This window comes from Miniopterus natalensis, chromosome 11 (genome assembly GCF_054644295.1).
Source record: "Miniopterus natalensis isolate mMinNat1 chromosome 11, mMinNat1.hap1, whole genome shotgun sequence".
In the NCBI taxonomy this organism is placed as follows: domain Eukaryota; kingdom Metazoa; phylum Chordata; class Mammalia; order Chiroptera; family Miniopteridae; genus Miniopterus; species Miniopterus natalensis.
Genome location: NC_142091.1, coordinates 19333356 through 19355853, shown reverse-complemented (window position 1 = coordinate 19355853; position 22498 = coordinate 19333356). Strand labels below are relative to the sequence as shown.

Here is a 22498-nt window from a genome sequence, read left to right as displayed (position 1 = left end):
GGTTTTATTTTCATTCAACTCATTGTCCTTGTGCACTGTAAAACATCACGATTGACGCAAGTCTTCAACCATGTCAGTAATCTCACAAAACCTTGTGGGACTCATTTGGAGAAAGTTAAAGAAAGTTAAAGAGAAGGGGTTGAGACTGATATCTTGGTTGGCATGAGGTAGAGGAAAGGGAGCCCAGAGCAGCTGTGGCAGGAGAGACACTGTGAAACCAGGAGGTCAGGGGTAAGAACATGGAACCAGAAGTGACTATGGGAATGTAAAACCTTGGGAATTCATATGCGTTTTGTGGGAAGAATTGGATTTTCCAGAATACTTAGAGTGAGAGCTTGGGCCCAAGGATAAGGGGTGCTGAGTGTACCTTTGGGCCACATTAATGAACAGTAAAGGGTAGGAGCTCTCTCCTTACCCACCTGGTGATCGAGTGAGGTGCAGATGAAGACCTAAAACAATGTGGTGGGATATATATATGTGTGTGTGTATGTATATATATATGTATATATGTATATAAATTTTTTAGTCTTAATCTTTGATTTCATTGTATAGCATGTCTTCTCTTGACACAGAAATAGTGCACCCAAATAGAAATTATTTTATCATGAAATAAAAATTTTATTTATTTGTTTATTTAACATTCATTGACATCTTCTAAGTGTAATGTTCATTGACAGCTTCTAAATGTAAGTTGCTTGAGAAGGGACATAGATGAGAAAGACACAATTGTGCCATAAAAGAGCTTATTCCCAGAGGGAGCGAGACATACAAAAACCAACGACAGTACAAGGAAAGATGAAATGAATGCTAAATGCAGTGCAGGAGCAGTGTCCATTGATTCCGGTTGGGGAACGATGATATAGAATCCAATGCATGAATGTGTGTTTTCCCTGAAGTTTCTAATTCCTTTTTCAATTGCTTCTCTTTCCTGTTAAGAGAGAAAATAAAAATATTTTTTCACATGGTATAAAATACATAAAAACCACCCTACTGTTATTAATTTATAATATTTTTAATATTATAAAAACTCAAGAAATGTCTTAATTGTGTATAATTTGTCATTCACTCAGCCCCTTAAAGTTCTGTGCCTGGGACAAAGGTTTTGAAGAACAACCTCCAAAGGCTCAGAAAGCAGTTTGGTGTAGAATGTAGGCCTGGGGGTCAGGTATCTCTGCCATTTTACCAGCTGTATAATTTTGGGCAAATTACTTTTTAGCCTCTTTTAATGTTAGATTTCCAATCTGTAAAATGAGGATTATAACAACCCATTGGGTTGTTGGATTAAATGAGTTAATGCACGTGAAGTGCTTGGGACACTGTAAACACTCAGTGCATTTTAACTATTCTTTTTATTATTCTGAGAAAAGCATTGGGTAATTTTACATCCATGACTGAATCACATTCTTTTGAATTTATATTTTCTGTTTATATCACTTTTTGGATTAATTAACTCCCTTAATTTAAAACCTACATAATTAATTCTTACTTTCATTTGTCTAGAAGTTACCTCTTTTTGACTTTGACTGGGGCAGGCATCTCATTACCCAATACTTAAGGATTTAATGCACCAGCCTGTCTTCTTCTAATTAGCCTGCCTCAGAATTTTTTAAAGTCCCTTTCTAATTTTCTTAAGGTTCTAAGACAGTTCTGCATGCCACAGAGCATTCCACGAGTTCCATAATTTTATATAAGAGGAGGTATTTTATCTGTTTTGTTGACGATAACCTTATTAACCTTATCAACAATTGTCAGTGTTTTGTGAGCTTTTTAGACAGCCGCAGCTCCTTGAGTCGGAACCTTAAGGTACAGTTATGTGGTATTTTCCAAAATGTGTTCTCTGAAATGCTGTTCTGTGAGGGCACAATAGGTGCTCCATGGAAAAAATTATAATTTAGGAAGCACTGAATTAAACAAGAGTTGTTAGGTACTCCTTAGTAGTGTTTTTGAACTTATTTCTCCATAGTATTCGCTTTTTGGAAATTGTCTTGTAAGGCTGGTGTTCTAGGAATGAAATTTGGGAAATGCTGATTGGTAGTAAATTCTAGGTTCACCTGACAGCTTAATCCATTATCTTATTGGAATAATTTTCCCCTAAGAACATTATTATGTGGAAACACATTCATTGCTCTTCTGATCAGAGACTCTTAGGTGAACGTTTTGCAGTGTGCTCTTATCAACCTGATATTTTGCTGGAAAGGTTAGATGATATCTGTGGACTTATCTAACAGTGTGCTCTTATCAACCTGATATTTTGCTGGAAAGGTTAGATGATATCTGTGGACTTATCTAATGATGATATCATTCTGGCCCGGCCGGGCGTGGCTCAGCTGTTGAGCGTCAACCTAGGATCCAGGAGATCAGGGTTCGATTCCCGGTCAGGGCACATGCCCAGGTTGTGGGCTCGATCAATGACTCTCTCATCATTGATATTTCTGTTTCTCTCTCTCCCTCTCCTTTCCTCTCTCTGAAATCAATAAAGATGTATTAAAAAAAAAAAAAAGATATCATTCTGTATTCTCCTTTCCAAATGCTTTCCCAAACTTACTAAGTAGCCCTGGCTGGGGAGCTCAGTTGGTTAGAGCATCATCCCAATATGCCAAGGCTGCAGGTTCAATCCCCCGTCAGGGCACATACAAAAAGCAACCAATGATGCATAAATAAGTGAACAACAAGTTGATGTCTCTCTCTCTCTCTCTCTCCCCCTGTTTCTTCTCTCTCTGTCTCTCTCTCAATCAATCAATAAAAAAACACAACAATATTGTTTGTTGTTTAAAATAAAACTTACTAAGTAATGATAGACAGAGCTATGTAGTAGGAAGAGTGTGAAATCCCACAGCCCTGGCTTGGACTCATTGTTCAAGCACTCGGCAGCCATGTGACCTTGAAGAACAATTCATTTAGCCTTTTGAATCGCTCTCTTCTGGTCTTTTTCTAGAGACGTGGCCTTTTATCCCTGTCATTTCATTTCTTTCTCACTAACAAGTACAAATCAGTGTATTCTTTTAAATTTAATTGGGAACTTGACTAAAACAAAAAACTATAGATTGGGACATAGGATACTCACAAGCATCATGACCGGCAATTACAAGCAGTTCCTGTCAAGGACTAACCCCTTTCCTTACACATATGCACAAGCAGGAAAAATTAGGTCACTTTTATCACCTGGGACTGGATCCTGGGAGCAGGCAGTTAAAGAAGAAAGTGTTATGTTCTTCGGTCCATCCCCACAGGGGAGACTCTCCTAAAGTATTTGAACTGAGCAAGAAAGAACAGTGATGGCAGCTTGAAAAACCCCAAAATCTATAGTGTCAACTTCATAATTTCACCAAATAATACTACTCTATTACTGAAAACTTAAAAATCCATATCCTCATAGTATAAAATAGCCTGGTTAAATTTAGAGTATCTAAGGTCTCAAATTTCTTTCCTCGACAGGCTTTTAGTGTAAGTTCCAGTGTGTTTTTCCAAGTAAATACCCATTTCCCAGTCTTTCTCATTCAAGCCTACTCTAAGGAGACAATGTGAAATCCCTCTTATTTGAAATCATAAATATTACCATATAATTTCTGTATTCCTTTGATGTCATCCTGTGAAAGTTTGAAATCTTTGGAATCTTTATCTTCATAGGTTGGATACATCACGGCATTAGGATCAGACGAGTGACCCAGACCCAAAGAATGGCCAAGTTCATGAGTGACAGCGTACAGGAAGTTGATTCCTACAACCCAAGAGCGACATACAGTAATTATGAAAGTAACTATATATAAAATAAATATAATATAATAAACTATAAAAATATGAACCTTTTTATATCCTCCATAGTTCAAATGCTTTCATAAGGGGGGAGGAGTGTTTAGGAGAAAAGCAGTGTTTTAATCTCATCACTACCGCTTTTTTTAAAGTAAGGTTTTTCTGTCTATTTGCCTCTTATATAATTACTCCAATAGCAGTATTCTGCAGAAGAAAGCAAAGGCTTTAGAAGCGTTAAGATCTGGGTTTGAAACCCAGCTCAGCTACTTGTTAGCTGGATGACTCTGGACACATGAATTGATGCTCCCAAGTCTCATTTCCTCATTTGTTCAACATAGATAATAATTCCTGCCTTGTAGATTTGTCAGAATAATTAGAGGTTCCTAATATCTGAAAAACCATGGCTACTCAGTAAATGAGAGTGACTTCGAATAGCAGGAGAAAGAAAGTTGGCTTTGCAAAGGCAAGTCTGAAAGGCAGGGTCTCTAGGAAATGCTTTTTATTTATTAAATTGTTTTACATACATGCTTTTCTTTCCCTAAGACTCCTCGAAAGGCTTTGCAAATGAGGGGAGGGTGTGAGCCTGCGAGTTTGAGTGGCCAGAGTTCCAGCTGTGGTACTTTAGTTTGAAGGAAGCTGCCTTTAGCCTACAGTGAGTGGCAGGAAAAAGGGATGAAAGAGGCATGCAAGATGTGAGATGAAGACAGCGTCATAATTTTACATGGGTTAGATTTTCGCAGCAAAGCAGCCCTGTAGCGGTGAACTCTCACTGCCAAACACAAGTACTGATTTCCCTTTCAGAGCCAGTTATAACCTTTTTTTTTTTTCCCCAAGATTGTCTCCAATTAGACTTATTTATGACTGAACTTCTCTCTGTTAGTTTTGCGATGTGTCTATAGGTTCCTGCTTTGTAAGTCGATGAGTGTGATGGGCTGGGTTCTGGTGTGGATTCTTTCTGAATAACAGTAGTGAATACTCAGAAATGTATGTAATTCTTAAATATCATAGCTCTTTTTCCTTCAGTTAAAAAAACTTAAATTTGGGGGAAACATAAAGATATAACATATTGAATTATTAATACTGTATATTCCAAGCACTGTGCTAAGCATTGTATAAGCATTATTTCATTTCATTCAAACAACAATACTGTGAGGTGGGAATTATTTATAGTCCCATTTCAGAGATGAGTAAACAGTCTCAGAGAAGTTGAGTAACTTGACCAAAGACCCCTAGAGAGTCATTGGTAGAGGTACAGCTAAGTGAGCCCAATGTTCTTGACTTAAAGCTTGAGCTTCCATATTTTGCATGTGTAGCATTATGGGCATGTTAAATAAAATTATGCATTTAAAGCATGTACTACAGTGGTTGGCAGTTATGAGGGCTCAAGAATTATTACTAATCGAAGCAAATATTCAGTTGAAGCTAGTGTAGAGGTTTGGGATTTTTAAAAAGCATGTATAGGAGGAAAGAGGTGGGATGCCCACCTAGGCCGCTGCCATCGGTCCAGCGCTCATCCTCATCAAAGTGGGCATCGCCCCCCAGGCCGGGCCCTGGAGAGAAGGCATGAGCCAGAGTGTTTCCCGGCCCATCGAACGGGTAGAAGTCTCCATGAGCTGAAAGAAAACAGGGTGCTTGCCCTTAGTGATTGAATTTCTCCCCAGGCATTTTGTTTTTGATTGTATATGATTACTGAGGCTAGAAAGTCGAGCCTACCCCAAGCAGGTAACATGGCTATTATCAGCAGCCGGCTGCAGACACAAGGTGGTTTGGGTATTTACTTGTCATAGGCACTTTTTCTTTCACAGAGCCCACTGCCCATCACTGATAACCACCAAGTATCGAAAGCTTACTGGAGATGGGACTTTAAATCCTTCACATGCAATAATATATGGTTGCTTCTAAGTTTGATCACTTTGCTTGGCCAGATGGTGGCAGGATGGAGAGTGACTGTGGGAACTGTATTCAACATATAACTTGTGCACCTTGTAGTATAAGTTTTCTTAAAAACCTGGCTTAGTCTTTTTGGGTACAGTAGACCGTTTCCTGGAGAACCGTGCTCAAGGTGTCTTAAATGGGTGTGAATGTGATGCGGAGCTGTTTATTTTCAAATTGGTCTCAGCCATGTCCAGTTCATCTATTCCTGAAAAACATGGAATGCCACGATCAGTGCTTTCCACAACATTTTCTTCAGGGTCATCAGTATTGTGGCTGAAGTTCAATGTCAGCTAAATTCACAGCAGGCAAGCATTTCAATATGACACCAGAATGAAAAGAGCTCTATTTTCCTCTAACTTTGCACCTTGAAACACTAATTAATATCAGTTCATGTATATGGGTTATAGCTCCTTAAGCCGTTTACTATGAAAATTTTCTATTTTCTATTTTTTTTACTCCATGAAGGATGCCAACAACACTCCACAGGGGCTGTCCTGCTTCTTGGAGACCATTTAAGGTCTTTGGAAGCTGCAACCCCTTTTCTTGGTCTAATGTTGGTATAAACCAATGTTGGCATAATGTTGATAATGGAGATATAACCTATATACATGAACTGCTATTAATTACTAGCATTTCAAGGTGCAAATTTAGAGGAAAATATAGCTCTTTTCATTCTGGTGTCATATTGAAATGCCTGCCTGCTGTGAATGCAGCTGATGTTGAACTTCAGCCACAATATTGATGACCCTGAAGAAAACATTGTGGAAAGCACTGATCTTGGCATTCCATGTTTTTCAGGAATAGATGAACTGGTCATGGCTGAGACCAATTTGAAAATAAACAGCTCTGCATCACATTCACACCCATTTAAGACACCTTGAGCACGGTTCTCCAGGAAACGGTCTACTGTACCCAAAAAGACTAAGCCAGGTTTTTAAGAAAATGTGTACTACAAGGTATACTAGTTACATGTTGAATACAGTTCCCGCACTCACTCTCCATCCTGCCACCATCTGGCCAAACAAAGTGATCAAACTTAGAAGCAACCATATATTGCATGTGAAGTATTTAAAGTCCCATGTCCAGTAAGCTTTAAATATATTTCAAACTGTTCCATGAATATGTGTGTGTGTGTGTTCATCATGTTAATGCTACAAAATGGGGGTTGGTAAACTTTTTTTATAAAGGGCTAGGCAATGAATAATTTAGGATTTGTGGGCTTGTTGGTCTCTGTCACGATTACTAAACTCTGCCATTGTAGCCCCAAAACAGTCATAGACAATAGGTAAATGAACGATCATGGCTGAGTTGTAAGAAGTATTTGTTTATAAAAACAGGTGCTGGGCTGGACTTGGCTCATGGACCATTGTTTACCATCCTTTGCTATAAAAAGTGGCTCTAAACATACTAGAAAAAGTGTACTAACATCTCTCTCTATATATATAAATACATATACACACACATATTCATATATATATAATTAATGATACATATCATTAAAGATTTTAAATTCTGAAGAGAGGAGGGACTGATATAAACAACAAGCAAAACAGCACCGGGGATTAGCCTATAGGAGCCTTCCTTACCTCCTCTTGCAAAGCCAATCATGATGTCAGCAATTCCCAATCTAATTTTCTTGAAGTGCAGTGGGATCTCTTTGCTCCACATTTTGAAGGCCTTTTCCACTAACTCATTCACTTTGAAATGAGATAAGTCTTGAGTATATGACACAATCCTGGTAGCAAACAAGAAAACAATGTTTGACCTCTTAGGAAAAGGGCTTTATTGTTTTTGCTTAAACGAGCCAAAGCACAACTAACCTGTAGGTGACTACTTTGGAAGTCCATTTTGGCCTCTCTGGGAATAGCGAGTATTCTGCAACATCTGGCACTCCACATCTGGGCTTCTGCATTATTTTTATGATGCCGGAGTTTAACATTCCAGTTATAGGCAGGCGAAAGAATTTTTGCATCTCCTTGAGTTTGGCTTCTAAACTATTGCCATCCCTTGTTTTTGGGTCATGTGGATAAAATCTCTTGAGATAGTTCTGTTGGAAAGAGAGTAATTGCCCTGTAATCCTCGTTTATTGTCTTTTATCTCGGAAGTCTGCGTATCTTTGCCTCAATACCTATGGACTCAACCAGTAGTTTGAAAACACAATAGTTACCGAGTCACTAAGTAAAATAACTTTGCATTAATAAAAAGAAAATTTAATATTGATAATGAAGCATTGTCATTCCATTTCAAAAGGAAAAAGGCCCTTCATTCCTCTTTCATCCCATTAATTGTTCTAAAGACAAGCCCACTGTACACTTCATAGAACATAGACTCATCTGTAATAGCCACTCGAGAAGAGTGACCAGTGTGTCCTCAAGGAGGCCTTCCCTGGCATCAGAGACCAAGTCGCCCAGCCCCTTCTAAAATTCTCTGGAGATCTGATCCCAGCTAAGATTAAAAGGTGTTAAAAATGTTTGTCCTGGGAAAAGATACTATGAAATTATTATTTAGTTTAATGTACATATTCTCCAGGTGAAGAAATCAAAGCTCATAACAACTAAATGACTTGCTTGGGGTCACATATCAAATTAATAGCAGAATAAAAAAAACAATTAGTAGCCGAACCAGCCCTGAGTTTACTGACTGCCAGTCCTGTGCTCTTTCCACTGTTAAATCTCTAGTAAAACCCACGATGAGGCAGCCGGATAGAGCAGGTCTCCCAGGTGTATTCCATGCACAACTGGCCCCTGGGAATTTCTAAAAGGACCCTAGTGTCTGGATATGAGGATACCTGCTGGATTAAATAAGAAAAAATTAAAAAGTGCATGAAATAACAACAGCGGCAGCTGCAAGCCTCAAGAACTTTCATTAAGCGCTTACTAGTGGCAGTGACTGCTCTAGGAGCTATACACACTTATCTTATTTAAACCTCATAACCACCCTATGACGTAGGTACAGCATTGTTATTCCTATTTTATGTAAAGAATCATGGCCAGAGAAGCATGTTCACCCACGAGTAACCGAAGGAGCCAGTATTTGAACTTGTGTTCCGATTCCAAAGATGCACAGGGCTATCTAATGCACGATAGCATTGCCGAAATGATTTAAACATTGGCTCACTCATTGGCAGTCTAATCTGGAGTAGATGAGATGGTTATTTGTCTCGGAACCTCGCAAGAGAATACACTTTATGTGAGTAACCGGAGTAATATTGTGCTCTCTCTTCCTGTCACCAGTGATTGCATGCTCATCCAGAAAAGTTAGGAATTAATCTCATTTAAAAACAACTCATTTTATCCATTCCAGAGCTACAGGCTTTCCCAAGACACCTTCTGGAGGAAATTTCTCTGCATCCTTGAAGTGAATTTTCCTGCCTTCTGCCAAACCTAGCTAATCTCACTCTAACTTCTTGGCAACCTGCACACTGGGTAAAGCTTAGGGGTTCGACACTCCTGCAAGTGTACTCCTTCTGGAGAATCCATTAGGTGAAACCAGATGAAATGGCTGTTTTGGAGGTAAAAAAATAACCAAGTACCGGTAATTTCATACGGCTCAATCTAGCATATTACTGGGACTTCTAAAAGCCAGAGTTAATGTGAAATGAAATCCAACTTTTCTTACGCTTCAAGCTTAAATTTATAAACAGTACTTCAGAGTGAACATCCTATTATTTTACCAAATAATAATTATTTACGCTTATTGGGCTGCTTATGAACTAGTGTATTGGAAAGAACACGATTTTGAACCAGAAAAACTTGTCCTCGCCTCCTGTCAAAACTCATCTTTGATTCTCCATCATGAACAAGAATGTGAATCAGCTTAACTTTGGTTCCTTATTTTCCCCAGGATTGAGCTAAGCTGAAATGACATAATATATACAAAGTACTTTATAGTTGTTACATGCATGATAGTTGGTATTATTATGACTTCATTTATTCACTAGAATAGCCCTCTGAGCTATAAAACACATAGTACGATTATTTCTATTGGACACATGAGAAAACAAAGTCAAAAGTTCATGCCTTGCCCATCTTCAAGCTTGAAAATGGAGAACTGTCACTTCTACCCCTGTTTTCTGATTTCAAGTATCTACATTACAAGTAGTCCTCACGGTAAGAGCCAGCGCTCTGCTCTTTATGAAAAAACTCCCAAGTTACAATAAATAACAACAACTTCAATGTATGGAGCCGGAGCAATATTTCAGGTACTGTGCTAAGTGCTTCACAACACCCCCATTTGGTCGAACCCATTGTGATACCCGATTTCCAAATTAGTAAACTGAAGTTCAGAGACATTCAATAATATTTCTATGCTAATAACATTCATCTACATAGTGAGTGGAGGTGGAACTTGAACCCAGTTTGGGGAGGCTCTTAATAGCTACTTGATTAAAACATATATTGCCTTCATAATAGAATAATTACCCAAATTGAAAAGCACACTTGGCTATGCTGATGGCAAGACCAGGGACCCCCAGGTGAGAGGGCCAGTGACCTACCTGAGCCTGCTCCCACTGTGGCTCGCCCATGCCTCCTGCCTCGGGGGGGAGCGGCAGGGCCAGGCTGCCGGGCAGCAGGCACACGGCGCACAGCACGACCAGCTGCATAGCTGGGTCCAGGATTGGTTTCAGACCTATGGCTGGTTTTCTTCCAGGGGCTGGAGAGATTTATATAGTTCCTCAGACCTGAATTTAAAAATAGGTGACTCATTTGAATGTTTTCTTTCTTTTCGGTGTCTACAGGACTTTGAAGTGTGTTAGTTTTCATTAATGACAACGAGGAAGTATCGTGTTCTTATTGGCAGGAAGCATGCAATTTGCCCTTGGATTTTTTTTTCCCTTTCTGCTGTATAAATTTAATCCATGAGAAAGCACGTCTTCTTTGCCAGAATCAAATTGCTACCCAGGCATATCTTCTTAATTTAAAATTTTGGGGAGCATCCCTTCAGGACATTACCATATATCTTAAAAGAATTTTAAAAACTGAAATGCATAGAACAGTACGTAAAACATGCAAATAATCAAATAATTACTAAGCGAACATTCTGTAACAGTCACCGAAGTCAAGAAATAGAACACTGCTAGCATCCTGGGATTCTCTGCCTGGGGGTTAGTTGCAGGAGTGGCACATGGAGATGCTGGGCTGCGACCGGGCCAGTGGCCACCATGAAGCCCGTGCTTCACTCCCTCACCTTCCAGGGACCTTAGTGGAGCACTAAGAAGTCCCTTCTTTAAGTCTCCTTTTAATCAGGTTATTTCTTTTCTTAGTGGTCAGCATTACTCAGAATTCTCTTGAATGACATGAAAAAATATCAAATAAACAAAAATCTTCAAGCACGGGCCTGACTGTTCATCTACTAATCACGCTCACAGTCTATAGAAACAGGTTTCTCCAACGCTAACCCTTCAACTTGGAGATCACTGTCTACACTCTGTCTCTTCCAGTCACCCTGACTCCAGCTGCCACCCAGCCACTGGGAGGGCTGGTTTGGTTCTCAATACACATAATGGTTGTTCCACATACAGCAATGAGGATCCATGACCTAGAGAGTCTAGTCCAACTGCTTCATTTTTACCAAAGATAAAACTGAAGCTAAGATGACAGGTGAATTTATTTCTCCAAAGCCACACAGCTAGTGAATATTGGTCCTAACTCCCATCCAGTGCCTTTTCTATTACACTGCACTGCCTGCTCATCATATTATACATTTTCGGGGAAAGAGCACTGTGGCTTTTAGCTATAATGCATCATGGAAAACACATCATATATTCTGGAGCTGCAAAATTTAATTATTCAGACATCTTTGAGACCATCAGGTGACTGAGTGCTGTGCTAGCAAAGGTAACATTTCCAGATCAATTCATTAAATTTGTTTTCTTTACATAGTTGCTTTAATTCTGCATAGTTACAGTTCAACTATACTTGAAGACCTGTTACCTTTAGTCAATGTCTGGTATGTAACAGGTGCACAATAAGAATTTATAGAATAAATGAATATTTATGAATTTGGATCAGCTAATTTGGAAATTATATGAGGTTTTCCATGATCTTTGCAATTGAATTCAAGTTAGAAGACATTCCCAGGTGTTTTTTTTTGTGTGTGTGTGGTTAGTTTTTAGTAATTCAAAGAGCACTCAGCATTACAAATATTTTTCATGAATTTTAGTAACTCTCTTGAATATTCACTTTTGGGTAGGGAGAAATAAGTTTTCTCTTGTTCATCTGAACTGTAATTAGCAAAACAAACAAACCAGAGGATCAAGTCTTAATCCTGCCTTTAGAAACTTATCCTCTGGGTTGGGGATACAGGGACGTAAATGCACTTAAAACAATGTGACAAATGCTTATAATACGCAGCACTACCAAGGAGAAGGGAACAACCAGCCAATCCTTCCAATGCGAACTGAGGAATCATTTATATGGAAGGTGGCTTTTAGCTGGATTTTGGAGGGTAACTAGGAGTTCCCTTGGGATAAGCAATTATAGGAAGAGTGCCCTGGAAGAGCACGGCTGGAGAAGAGTGAGCAGTAGGTGTTACTGATGGGGTGTGTGTGTGTGTGTGTGTGTGTGTGTGTGTGTGTGTGTGAATGACTGGAAAGGCAGGTGCGGTCAAGTTGTGAAGAGCCGGCCTTGTCTGCTAATGTGTTTGGAATTTATCCTAAAGGGTGTCAAGGAATGAAAGACACAACCTTATCAGATTTGAAATTTTATAAGGACATTTTGGTGGCTATTCCGAAGACAGATTGTGGAAGTGGAGATGACTGCCTCTCTGCAGGTTTGTACCGGAGAGGGAGACGGGTCAAGAAAAAGTTATTCCTGTAACCCAGGTGAGAGGGGGAGAATGAGGCCCTGAGCTAAACCTGGCTGGAGGGACAGAAACAAGGAAGGACATTCAACATCTCTGTACATATATCCTTTCTGATTAATGTTTCAGGATCCTTAGGGTACATTCCTAGGAGTGGGATCACTGGGTCAAAAGGCAGCTCCATTTCTAATTTTTTGAGGAACCTCCATACTGTTTTCCATAGTGGCTGCCCCAGTCTGCACTTCCACCAGCAGTGCACTAGGTTCCCCTTTCTCCACACCCTCGCACATGTCATTTGTTGATTTGTTGATGGTGCCATCCTGACAGGTGTGAGGTGATACCTCATTGTGGTTTTAATTTGCATCTCTCTGATGATTAGCGATGTTGAGCATTTTCTCATGTATATATGTACCTGATGTTCATAGCAGTTTACAATAGCCAAGACCTGGAAACAGCCCAAGTGCCCATCAGTAGATGAGTGGATAAAAAAGCTGTGGGACATTTACACCATGGAATATTATGCAGCTGTTAAGAAGAAGGATCTTGTACCCTTTGGGACAGTATGGATGGACCTGGAGAAAATTATGCTAAGTGAAACAAGCCAGGCAGAGAAAGACAAACATCACAGGATCTCGCTTACACGTGGACTCTAAAGAACTTAATAAACTGATGAACAGAATAGATTCAATTACATGGAAGTGAGGATCAGACTGATGAATCTCAGAAGGATGGAGGAGGTTGGGGGGTAGAGAGGGAGAGAGTAACCAAAGAATTCATACGCATATATGCACAACCCAAGGACACCGACAATGGTGTGGAGAGGGACTAGGGAGGGGAGTGGGATGAGTTGGAATGGGTCATTAGGGAGAAAAGGGGACATCTGTAATATTTTAAAAAAAAATTTTTTTTAAACAAAAATAAAATAAAATCTCTGTAGAAGCTACAAATGGATAAAAACAAAGCAAAACAAAAACAGGAGCTGATTGGTTGCAGGAATGCAGAAGAGAGAATCAAAGGAGATCTAACTGATGGATTTAGTGCATGTCATACAGTTATTACAGAGACAAGGCTTATGGGAGAAGAAACTAGAGGTAAATTTTCGAAGGAAACAGGGACTTGGTTTTTGGTTCAGTAATGACATCAATTTTGAATATCGAGTTTGGATATTTTCAGCTGGAAAATCACATCTGGAGCTCATAAGAGTGGTCTGATTTGTAGGTATAAGATGTGAGGAACTTTCTTCCAAAAAAAGGGAAACTAGGCTTTTTTATTGTGGTAAAATGTGCATAATATAAAAGTAACCATTTTAATTCTTTTAAGTATACAATTCACTTGCATTAAGTACATTCACAATGTTGTGCAACCATCACCAATATCTATTTCCAGAACTTTTTCATCATCCCAAACAAAAACTGTACCTGTTAAACAATAACTCTCTCCTCCCTCTTCCCCTCAGGCCCTGGTAATCTATTCTACATCCTGTCTCTATGAATTTGACTCTTCTAGGCACTTCATGTACGTGTATTCATACAATAGTCATCCTTTTGTGTGTGGATTATTTCACTAGCACAATGTTTTCAAGATTCATGTATGTTGTAACATGCATCAGAGCTCCATCCCTTTTTATGGCTGAATAATATTCCACTGTGTAGAATATACCACATTTTATTTATCTGTTTATCAGTCAATGGACACTTGGGTTGTTTCCACTTTTTGGCTATTGTGATTAATAGTGCAATGATTATTGGTGTACAAATATCCGTTTGAATCCCTGTTTTCAATGATTTGGGGTGTATGCCTATGGGTGGGATTGCTGGGTCATATTAACTCTAGGTTTAACGTCTTCAGGAACCACCAAACCGTCTTTACAAAGGCCGCACCATTTTGCATTCCCACCAATAATATGTGGGGATTTAAATTTCCCCACATCCTTGTCAACATTTGTTATTTTCTGTGTTTAATTTTTTTAAATAACCATCCTAGTCAGTGTGAAGTGGTATTTCGTAATGGTTTTGATTTGTATTTCTAATAACTAAATGATGCTGAGCATATTTTTATGTGCTTGTTGTCCATTAGTAAGTCTTCTTTGGAGAAATGTCCATTCAAGTCTTTAGCCTGTATATATATATATATATATATATATATATATATATATATATATATATATATATATTTTAATTGGGTTGTTTGTCTTTTTGTTGTTGAGTTGTAGGAGTTCCTTATATATTCTGGATGTTAAAGTGTTATCAGATATATGATTTGCACGTATATTCTCCCTTTCTTTGGGTTGTCTTTTCACTTTCTTGATAATGTCCTTTGATATACAGAAGTTTCTAATTTTGATGAAGTCCAATTTAGGTTTTGTTTTGGTTTGGTTGTTCATGCTTTTGGTGTCATATCTAAGAATTCACTGCCAAATCAAAGTCATGAAAATTTATGCCTGTTTTCTTCTAAGAGTGTTATATTTTTAGCTCCTATATTTAAGAGCTAAATATGCTTTATTTTTGACAGCTTTTCTTTTCTGCTTTTGATTTTCCCCTGCTCTAGTGCAGTTTTGTGCTTTGGTGTTCTGAACAGGCTCATTTCACTTATCATGTTAAAGGGGAGTCGTTCAGCCCTGGTCATAGTATAACATACTTAACCTCTGTGTCATAGTACAAAATACTTAACCTCTCTGTGCTTCAGATTCCTTATCTGAAAAGTGGAGATAGTATCTTTCTCTTTGGGTTGCAGTGAGAATTAGCTAAGAGGATTAGATGTACAAAAGACTCAGCAGTGTTTTTGGAGCATGGTCAGAGTTCTATTAAATGCTTATTTTATCGTTGTCATTGTCATTATATGCTAGGAGTTTTCATGTATTATAATGCCCTTTTTTTTCATATGTATGAACCTAGCATGGTGATCAGATAATTAAGTACAAAAGAAAATAGGAGGTTTAAATCATTTTGTTCCAATAATTTCATTGATATTGATAATGCCAATGTTTTCTGAGAAACAAGGAAAGAGCTATTTTAAATATTACAGTGCAGTGTGCCATAATCTTTGGGTGGATAGTACGAACAACAGAACATACCTGCGGAAGAAAAGGCCATCAAAATTGAAATCAAGCAAATCAGATGTTAAGACAAGTAACACAACTTTACTTTTAAATACATGGAACCATTGCACCTTCAGGAGATGGGTTTATACAGCGGAAAGAAAGGCAGTGAACGTAGCTGATGCTGGGAGCAGCCCTCCCACTACATCTGGGTGGGAGGCTCTCAGTCAAGGTGACACCTGGGTGAGAGGCTGTCTGTCAAGGTGACATCTGAGCTATTGCAGCAATGTCGCCTCCCAGTGCAGCTGCGGCTTTCCTGAGGCCTGTGCCTCAGCTACTGGAAGGAGAGCTGTAGAACTGGGAACTGGAGCAAGAAGAAGGGCACAGGGGGAAGGTAAGTGAGAAGCAAATGAGAGAGAGGATGATCGGAGTGACTGCAGCCTCTGCTCGGGTCCCACTTTTCTTTAAGTTTCCTCCCTCCACCGCTAAAGGGAGAAAGCCAAAACAAAACCATTTACTCTTCCTTTTTTTTGGTTAATCTTCAAGGAGGATATTTTTTCCATTGACTATTAGAGAGAGTGGAAGGGGGGGAGGGAGGGGGGAGAGAAAAGGGGGGAGAAGCATCGATGTGAGCAACCCGTAGATTGGTTGTCTCCTGCACACACCCCAGCTGGGGCCGGGGATCGAACCTGACTAGGAATTGAACCCACGACCCTTAGGTGCATGAGCCGAGGCTCTAACCATTGAGAACACCAGCCAGGGCTTTTAAATTTAACTTAATTTTTAAAATTGTTATTGTTTGGGTTGGTTTTCTGACTCTTTCAAGCAAATAATTCACGAAGGTATTATTATCTCTATTTTAGCTTCAGCATTACGTAGGTAATAAGTGGTAGAGCTGGGATTTGAATCCAAGCCTGCCTGCGTGTTAAGCCCATTGCCCTTTCAATAGTCTATGCTACCTCTCATTCATTCATTCAGACATTTAGTCATTCATTCTACAGACACTTACAGAGCATTTGTCTCATCCAGGCACTGTGCTCTGTGCCAGGGCTATAGAGACAAATGACAGATTTCTAACACTAGGTTTTTGTGTCACTGTGATAAACAAGGTTATTAATGAATGGATAATAAAATGGTTTCACCAACTAAATTACTGTCTAGTCTGATTCTTCCTTTCCCCGGATCCTAGGATGGTTATAAAAGGCTACCTAATCGTGATGTGGTGACTGTGACAGGGGCAAGCACTGGGACATGAAGGACAGAGAGTCCAACCCACTGCCACTGTCCTAGGTATGGCTCTTAGTAACCCTCACTTGGTTGTTGGCATAAGTTTTTTTGCTCTTCTACTTACTTACCAAATATTTATAAAACATATGGTGTGTGGTCTAGTCCTGTGATAGGGTTAGGAAACTCATGAAGATCAACACCTGGAAAGTGCCCTCAAGAAGCTGGCAGCTTGGTTGAAACAAACACACAAGGTTAGAACGCAATGTGGTGTGTGCTGAGACACTGAGGAATGCAGAGGAGGACCATTTAGCACAGCCCAGAGGTGCAGGCTGAGGCACCGAGGGCACTGAAGGCAGGCATATCTGGAATGTCTGATTTAATCAACTTCTCATAAGTGACTAGTTGATCCCCTTGAGCGATGGGACCATATTGAGAGCTCAGATTCAGTCCTTAATACTGACCAGTCATACCTGCAGCAGCAGCAGCTAGCTCACCTGTAGCTGGGCTCATGAATAACCTCCATGGCCATTCCCATGTCATGTTGTTCATGGGCCCGTTATGTTCATGAAGGAGGTGAGGACAGAGGCCGCCTGACCTCCACTGCATGTACCCCCTCATCCATGCAGGTGGTCAGTGTCTTCCTCAGTGCCGCCTTTCTCTTTTGGGGATTGATGTGAGACACAAGATCCACACATTTTATGCTTACTTGCATAGGTTTATTGGGTGCTACTTCCCCTGACCTCTTTGTCTCTGATCTTACCATCTTTCTATCCTGTTCCTCCTACATCCTGATGAACCAGTCAAGCGACTTATGATTACCCAGGGATTCCTGCTTATTTTTACTTAAGGTCACTTCACCCTCCAGGCTGAGCTGAGGACTGTTTATCATCATCACCATCAACATGAAAGTACTACTCGATGTTTGCTGTTCTCCTTACTGGAAGCATTACCCTCTGTGAGGCTACAGTATAGCAGCAATGAGCTAGGCATGAATTTTTAGTGAGCTAGGAATGAATTTTTCCTCTTTATGAGTGGAAAGGAGCAGAATATGCCACCCCCAAATATGCCACTGTTTTATAGAGTATTTTAAGCTGAAGGCAACTGAGAAGAAACAGAGACAAGAAAAGCTCTCGGCCTTCCCTCTGTTTGCCCCAAAACAGGCCATGAATTTGCAAAGGTGTCTTTCCTCCCCTCTCTGCCCAGAAAGACAGAAGTTAATCACCAGAGAAACGCTAGGCCCTTATCAGCCCAGAGATGCCACCAATTTTACTAACTAGTCATTAACGTTCATCAGTTCACCAATATATTTACCTTCCTTAGAAACGTAAAGAGCTTTTCCTTTGTCTTTTCACTTGCCTAAGAATTTATTGTTCTTTGTTAAGATGCTATATAACTTGGGGGATAAAAAAATATTTTAAAAAAGATGCTCTAGAAACCCTAGCCGGTGTGCCCAGTGGTTAGAGCGTAGACTGCAGACTGAAGGCTCCCGGTTTGATTCTGGCCAAGGGCACGTACCTCGGTTGCAGGCTCGATCCCCGGCCCCAGTTGGGGCGAGTGCAGGAGGCAGCCAATTGATGCACAATGATGTTTCTCTCTGTCCGTCCCTTCCACTCACTCTGAAAAGCAATGGAACAAGTATCCTTGGGTGAGGGTAAAAAAAAAAAGATGCTGTAAAAGCCCAACTTTAGCCATCCCTTTGAGGTAATCATCTTTGAGTGCTTCCACACTGTGTGGAATATAGAGATACAGATTAACACGATGCACATGTTAATAAACTTTGCTTTTCCTTTATTAATCTGTCTCTTGTCAGTCTAATTTATGGGCTCCAGCTAGCGAACCTAGGCGGAGAGAGGGAAAGATGCCTGCCTTTTCCCTCTGCATCAGTCATAGAGACCATGACAGGGCTGTAAGGATCATCTGTCATAGAGGACATGACAGGGCTGTAAGGATCACCTGGGGGAGGGGCATCAGTGCAAAAGATGTAGGTGACATACGGGTTTTGGCCACCTACTCATGTAATGTGTACTCTGGACCAGCTGAGGTCTGATCCTGAATGTACCATTTGCATCATGTGTGTTTTTTATGCAGTGAATAGTTCTGTGCTACAGAACCTAGAGTCCTGGGGGCCTGTCTTGTGACTCTCTTTTTGGGGCTTGCTTACAGTTTGAACCTGCAATAAAATGATCTCTCGGACCGTATTTAAACTCGGCAACCTCGTAATTCACTCAATAAGTGGGTCAGAACGATACCTGCCATCGCAAAAGTCTAAAGATTGTTGTGCTTATTTCTTAGTGGTGGGAGGTAGGAGATGCAGTGGCTTGTCCTTCACCTGGGAGGGAACACTTTATATGCCCCAGGCCATTGTAGCCAATACTTAGTGAACAGTGAACATGACCCTGTGGAAGCAGAGAGAACTGGTAGTACTAATTCCATTAATTATCTAATTCATCTTCCCCACTGAATTCAACCATCATCTTCACTCTAAATTAAATCTTTATGCACTGTCATGCAAATGTCTCCAAGTATCCAAAGACATATGGACAAGCTAAAAGAAAGTAGCTGAATAATATCTTTAATATTATTATTCCATTTACAGAAATATATATTTAAATGTAAAATGCATGTGTAATAATGATTTCTTTTGGGGACTAGAGGGCAGTACTATACAGATAATGGGATATTTTCACTTTTTACTTTATAATAATGAATGAAAGGTAACATTTATTGCATGTTCCGGGCCCTGTTCTAAAACTTTTCCTGTTTTATTTCACATACTCATCACAACTGCATGAGGAAGACACACTAGTGGTTAAGAGTGTGGGCTCTTCCTGCTTATAGATATTCCAGAGTTCAAACCATTTACCTTATCTTACAAACAGACTAGCTGTGTGTGACTGTCACTTTAAAATGAGTTACTTAAATCCTCTGTGCCTCAGTTTCCTCATCTGTAAAATGGAAATAAAGTAAACCTAAGTAATGCAAATGTTGTGAGGATTAATTGAGATATAAATATAAACTTTTTAGAACAGCTTTGACACATGGTAAGCACTCATTAAGTGGCTTTATTATCATCATCATCATCATCAGCTCCATTTTACAGATGAGGAAGGTGAGGCACAAATGTTGTAAGTAACTTGTTAGTCTGACACCAACGTATGCTCTTAATTATTTAATCAAACTGGCTTCTCAATTATCCTGCACTATGGACTTCTTTAATAACAATGCTTATAAATACACATGTTATTTATGTATCTTGGAGAAATTAAAACTGATAAAAATGTGAATGGAAAATCAGTAATTTTCGACAACTTGAAGAGAGAATTTTTAACTATCACCTATACAATTTTTAGGAGAGCCTTGTAGGTTTTTGTCTTTTTTTAAAACAGCTTTATTGAGAGATAATTTACATACCATAAAATTCACCAGCTAGTGGTAGTTGTTTTTTTAAAAACAGAAAAGTCTTAGGGTTTTGTTTTAGCTCATGGTAGAATTTTCAAACTCACTCTGGTATTTAGTTGAGTGTCCAATAATTTGGTTTAATTCGCCCCACAGACAATTATTAAGCACCTGCAGAGGAGTAGGCCTTGGGGCTACAGCAATGCATGTGAAAAAATCCCCTACCTTCCTTCAGTTTAATAGCTGGTGTTTTTTGATAATTTGCATTAGATTATTTTTGGCCTTTTTTTCTCTTGATGTAAATCATGATTAAATTAGACATCATGCCACTACTATTTTTGGGCGTGACATTTGGTAATAAATGCAGTATTTTAGCTATCAGGATTTCCTTTTACCTGCTTCCTTGTTTTCATGAAGCTGCTTTCATCTGTGGTGAAGGCAAGCCTTCTCTAATTTTATATCCATTGGAAGTAACTCGAACATCATGTCTTATCCTGGTCATTCTAGTCTGAGGGTTTCCCAAGGCCTTTTTTACAGTCACCAAGATTGCCCTCGGTTAATATGAGACCCCACCAGTCCTCTTTCCATTACTGAGTTTCTGACAAGCCATGTTTAGCCCTCATCACAGCCTGGCCTGAGCTGACATCGCGCCTCCCACACTACAAGCAGAGTCATTTTGTGTAAGGGACAGTCTTTTTCCTTAGGGACCTGAGTTAGATCCAAATCAGCTTAATAATTATTTATGTCCCAGCAATTTGAAAAAAAGGATACACATGAATGGAAAGGAAAAGTGATATTTTTATTTCACTCTTAAATAACCACAGTTTCTTACTAGTGGAACGTGTGCACCTGTTGGAGACTGCACAACTTCTCCATTTTTGGAATACGGTCAGTCCACACTGGTCTTCATGCAGTACTTGCTTTTAAAAAATTTATTTTAATTTATCTTTACCGTTGAAAGTACTACAGATGTCCCCCTTTTATCCCCATTGACCCCCTCTCCACCCCAAGTACTTGCTTTTTATCACAGCAACCGTGGAAAACCCCGTTTTGCAGAGTTTGAAGAAGTCTAAAGAAGGCAGCGCGACCTCAGTGAAACTGAAAACTAGCCGGAGCGGCTACTCATTAACGTCCAAAAAATGTTAGGCGTCACTGGATTTCCCTTGAAAATTTAAACTGTCCCGGGAGTTCGCTTGTGCACCTTGAGGTATGTGGGCAGGCAGTTTGGGAACCACGGGTTGGGAGAATCTAAGGGCAGAAATGTCAGAGGGATGATGCGGTGGTGAGTGCGGTGCCTGGTACATCGCGGGCGCGCAGCATGTGCCGCTATGGACACGCATGTGCTTGCTGAGGGAGGGGAGGGGACTGTGGCCCAGAACTCCATCCAGGAGTTAGTCTTCTCAGAAACAGATTCCTCTCCCCGTGCTGAAACTGAGTCCTCTCTGGATCCCTCCCGCCCCCTTGCATTCTTGCATTGACACCTGCCATGCTGCATTCTCTCTCTTACACACACATGCACACGCACACACCCACACACACACAGCAGGTAGTACATTGCAGAAGGCCTGGGAATTCTAGACAGGAGACCAGGCATGCTGGCTCCATTATCCACAGGGCAATTACTCAGCCCCTCTGATCCTCAAGTTAAGGGGCAGCATATATTAAAAAATGATATTGTATGAGGACACTTTCAACTAATAGTGCATTGCCAGCCAGTGCAAATTGCCAAACGAAACAGCCTCAGGGTTAGGATGGTGAGAGGAGGAGCTGGTGACTGCGGTGGACTGGAGAGCCACGGCCAGGCTAGCTCATTGCCACCTGATTTTCTAACTTTTCCAGAGATGCTAGAACATTTTAAAGCTATGTGAAAATCCCAATTTTTAAAGTCTTAACTAATATAAATAAATAACAATACAGTGTGGGTGGACACCATGCAGTTTAACTAAAACACACCTTTAAGTTAGACTTCACCTGTGGACCACCGCTTTCCGAGTCTGAAACCGGCCCAACCTCTTTACCTCTGGTGTATATGGTGAGGGAGTGAGTAATTTTTTCATACCCTGTTTCTTTTTTCAGTCATAATCAGGAAATGAAATGAATAGTAATACTGACTGGAAAAGAAGTGCAGAAAGCAAAATTTTCAGTTACTGAATATTTTATATATAATGATGCCAGGAAAACAAATACAAAAATAAAACAAATCTTTGAGTACATGACTTGCCCATAGTAACTTGCAAGGAAATAGCAGAACCAATGGTAAATCTTAAAAAAAAATTTTTTTTTATTGATTTTTAGAGGGAGAGGAAGGGAGGGGGAGAGAGAGAAACATTGATGTGAGAGATCGATTGGCTG

The 22498-nt window shown here is 39.9% G+C and overlaps 1 protein-coding gene across 1 annotated transcript; it reads right to left on the bottom strand.

Annotated features, from left to right (window-relative positions):
- Positions 1-899: 899 nt before the first annotated feature.
- Positions 900-10288, bottom strand: MMP7 (matrix metallopeptidase 7). Its single transcript, XM_016206721.2, is given in 6 exon segments — positions 900-928; positions 3557-3718; positions 5235-5363; positions 7272-7420; positions 7506-7732; positions 10181-10288. Coding segments are annotated over 6 exon segments (804 nt in total).
- Positions 10289-22498: the final 12210 nt, after the last annotated feature.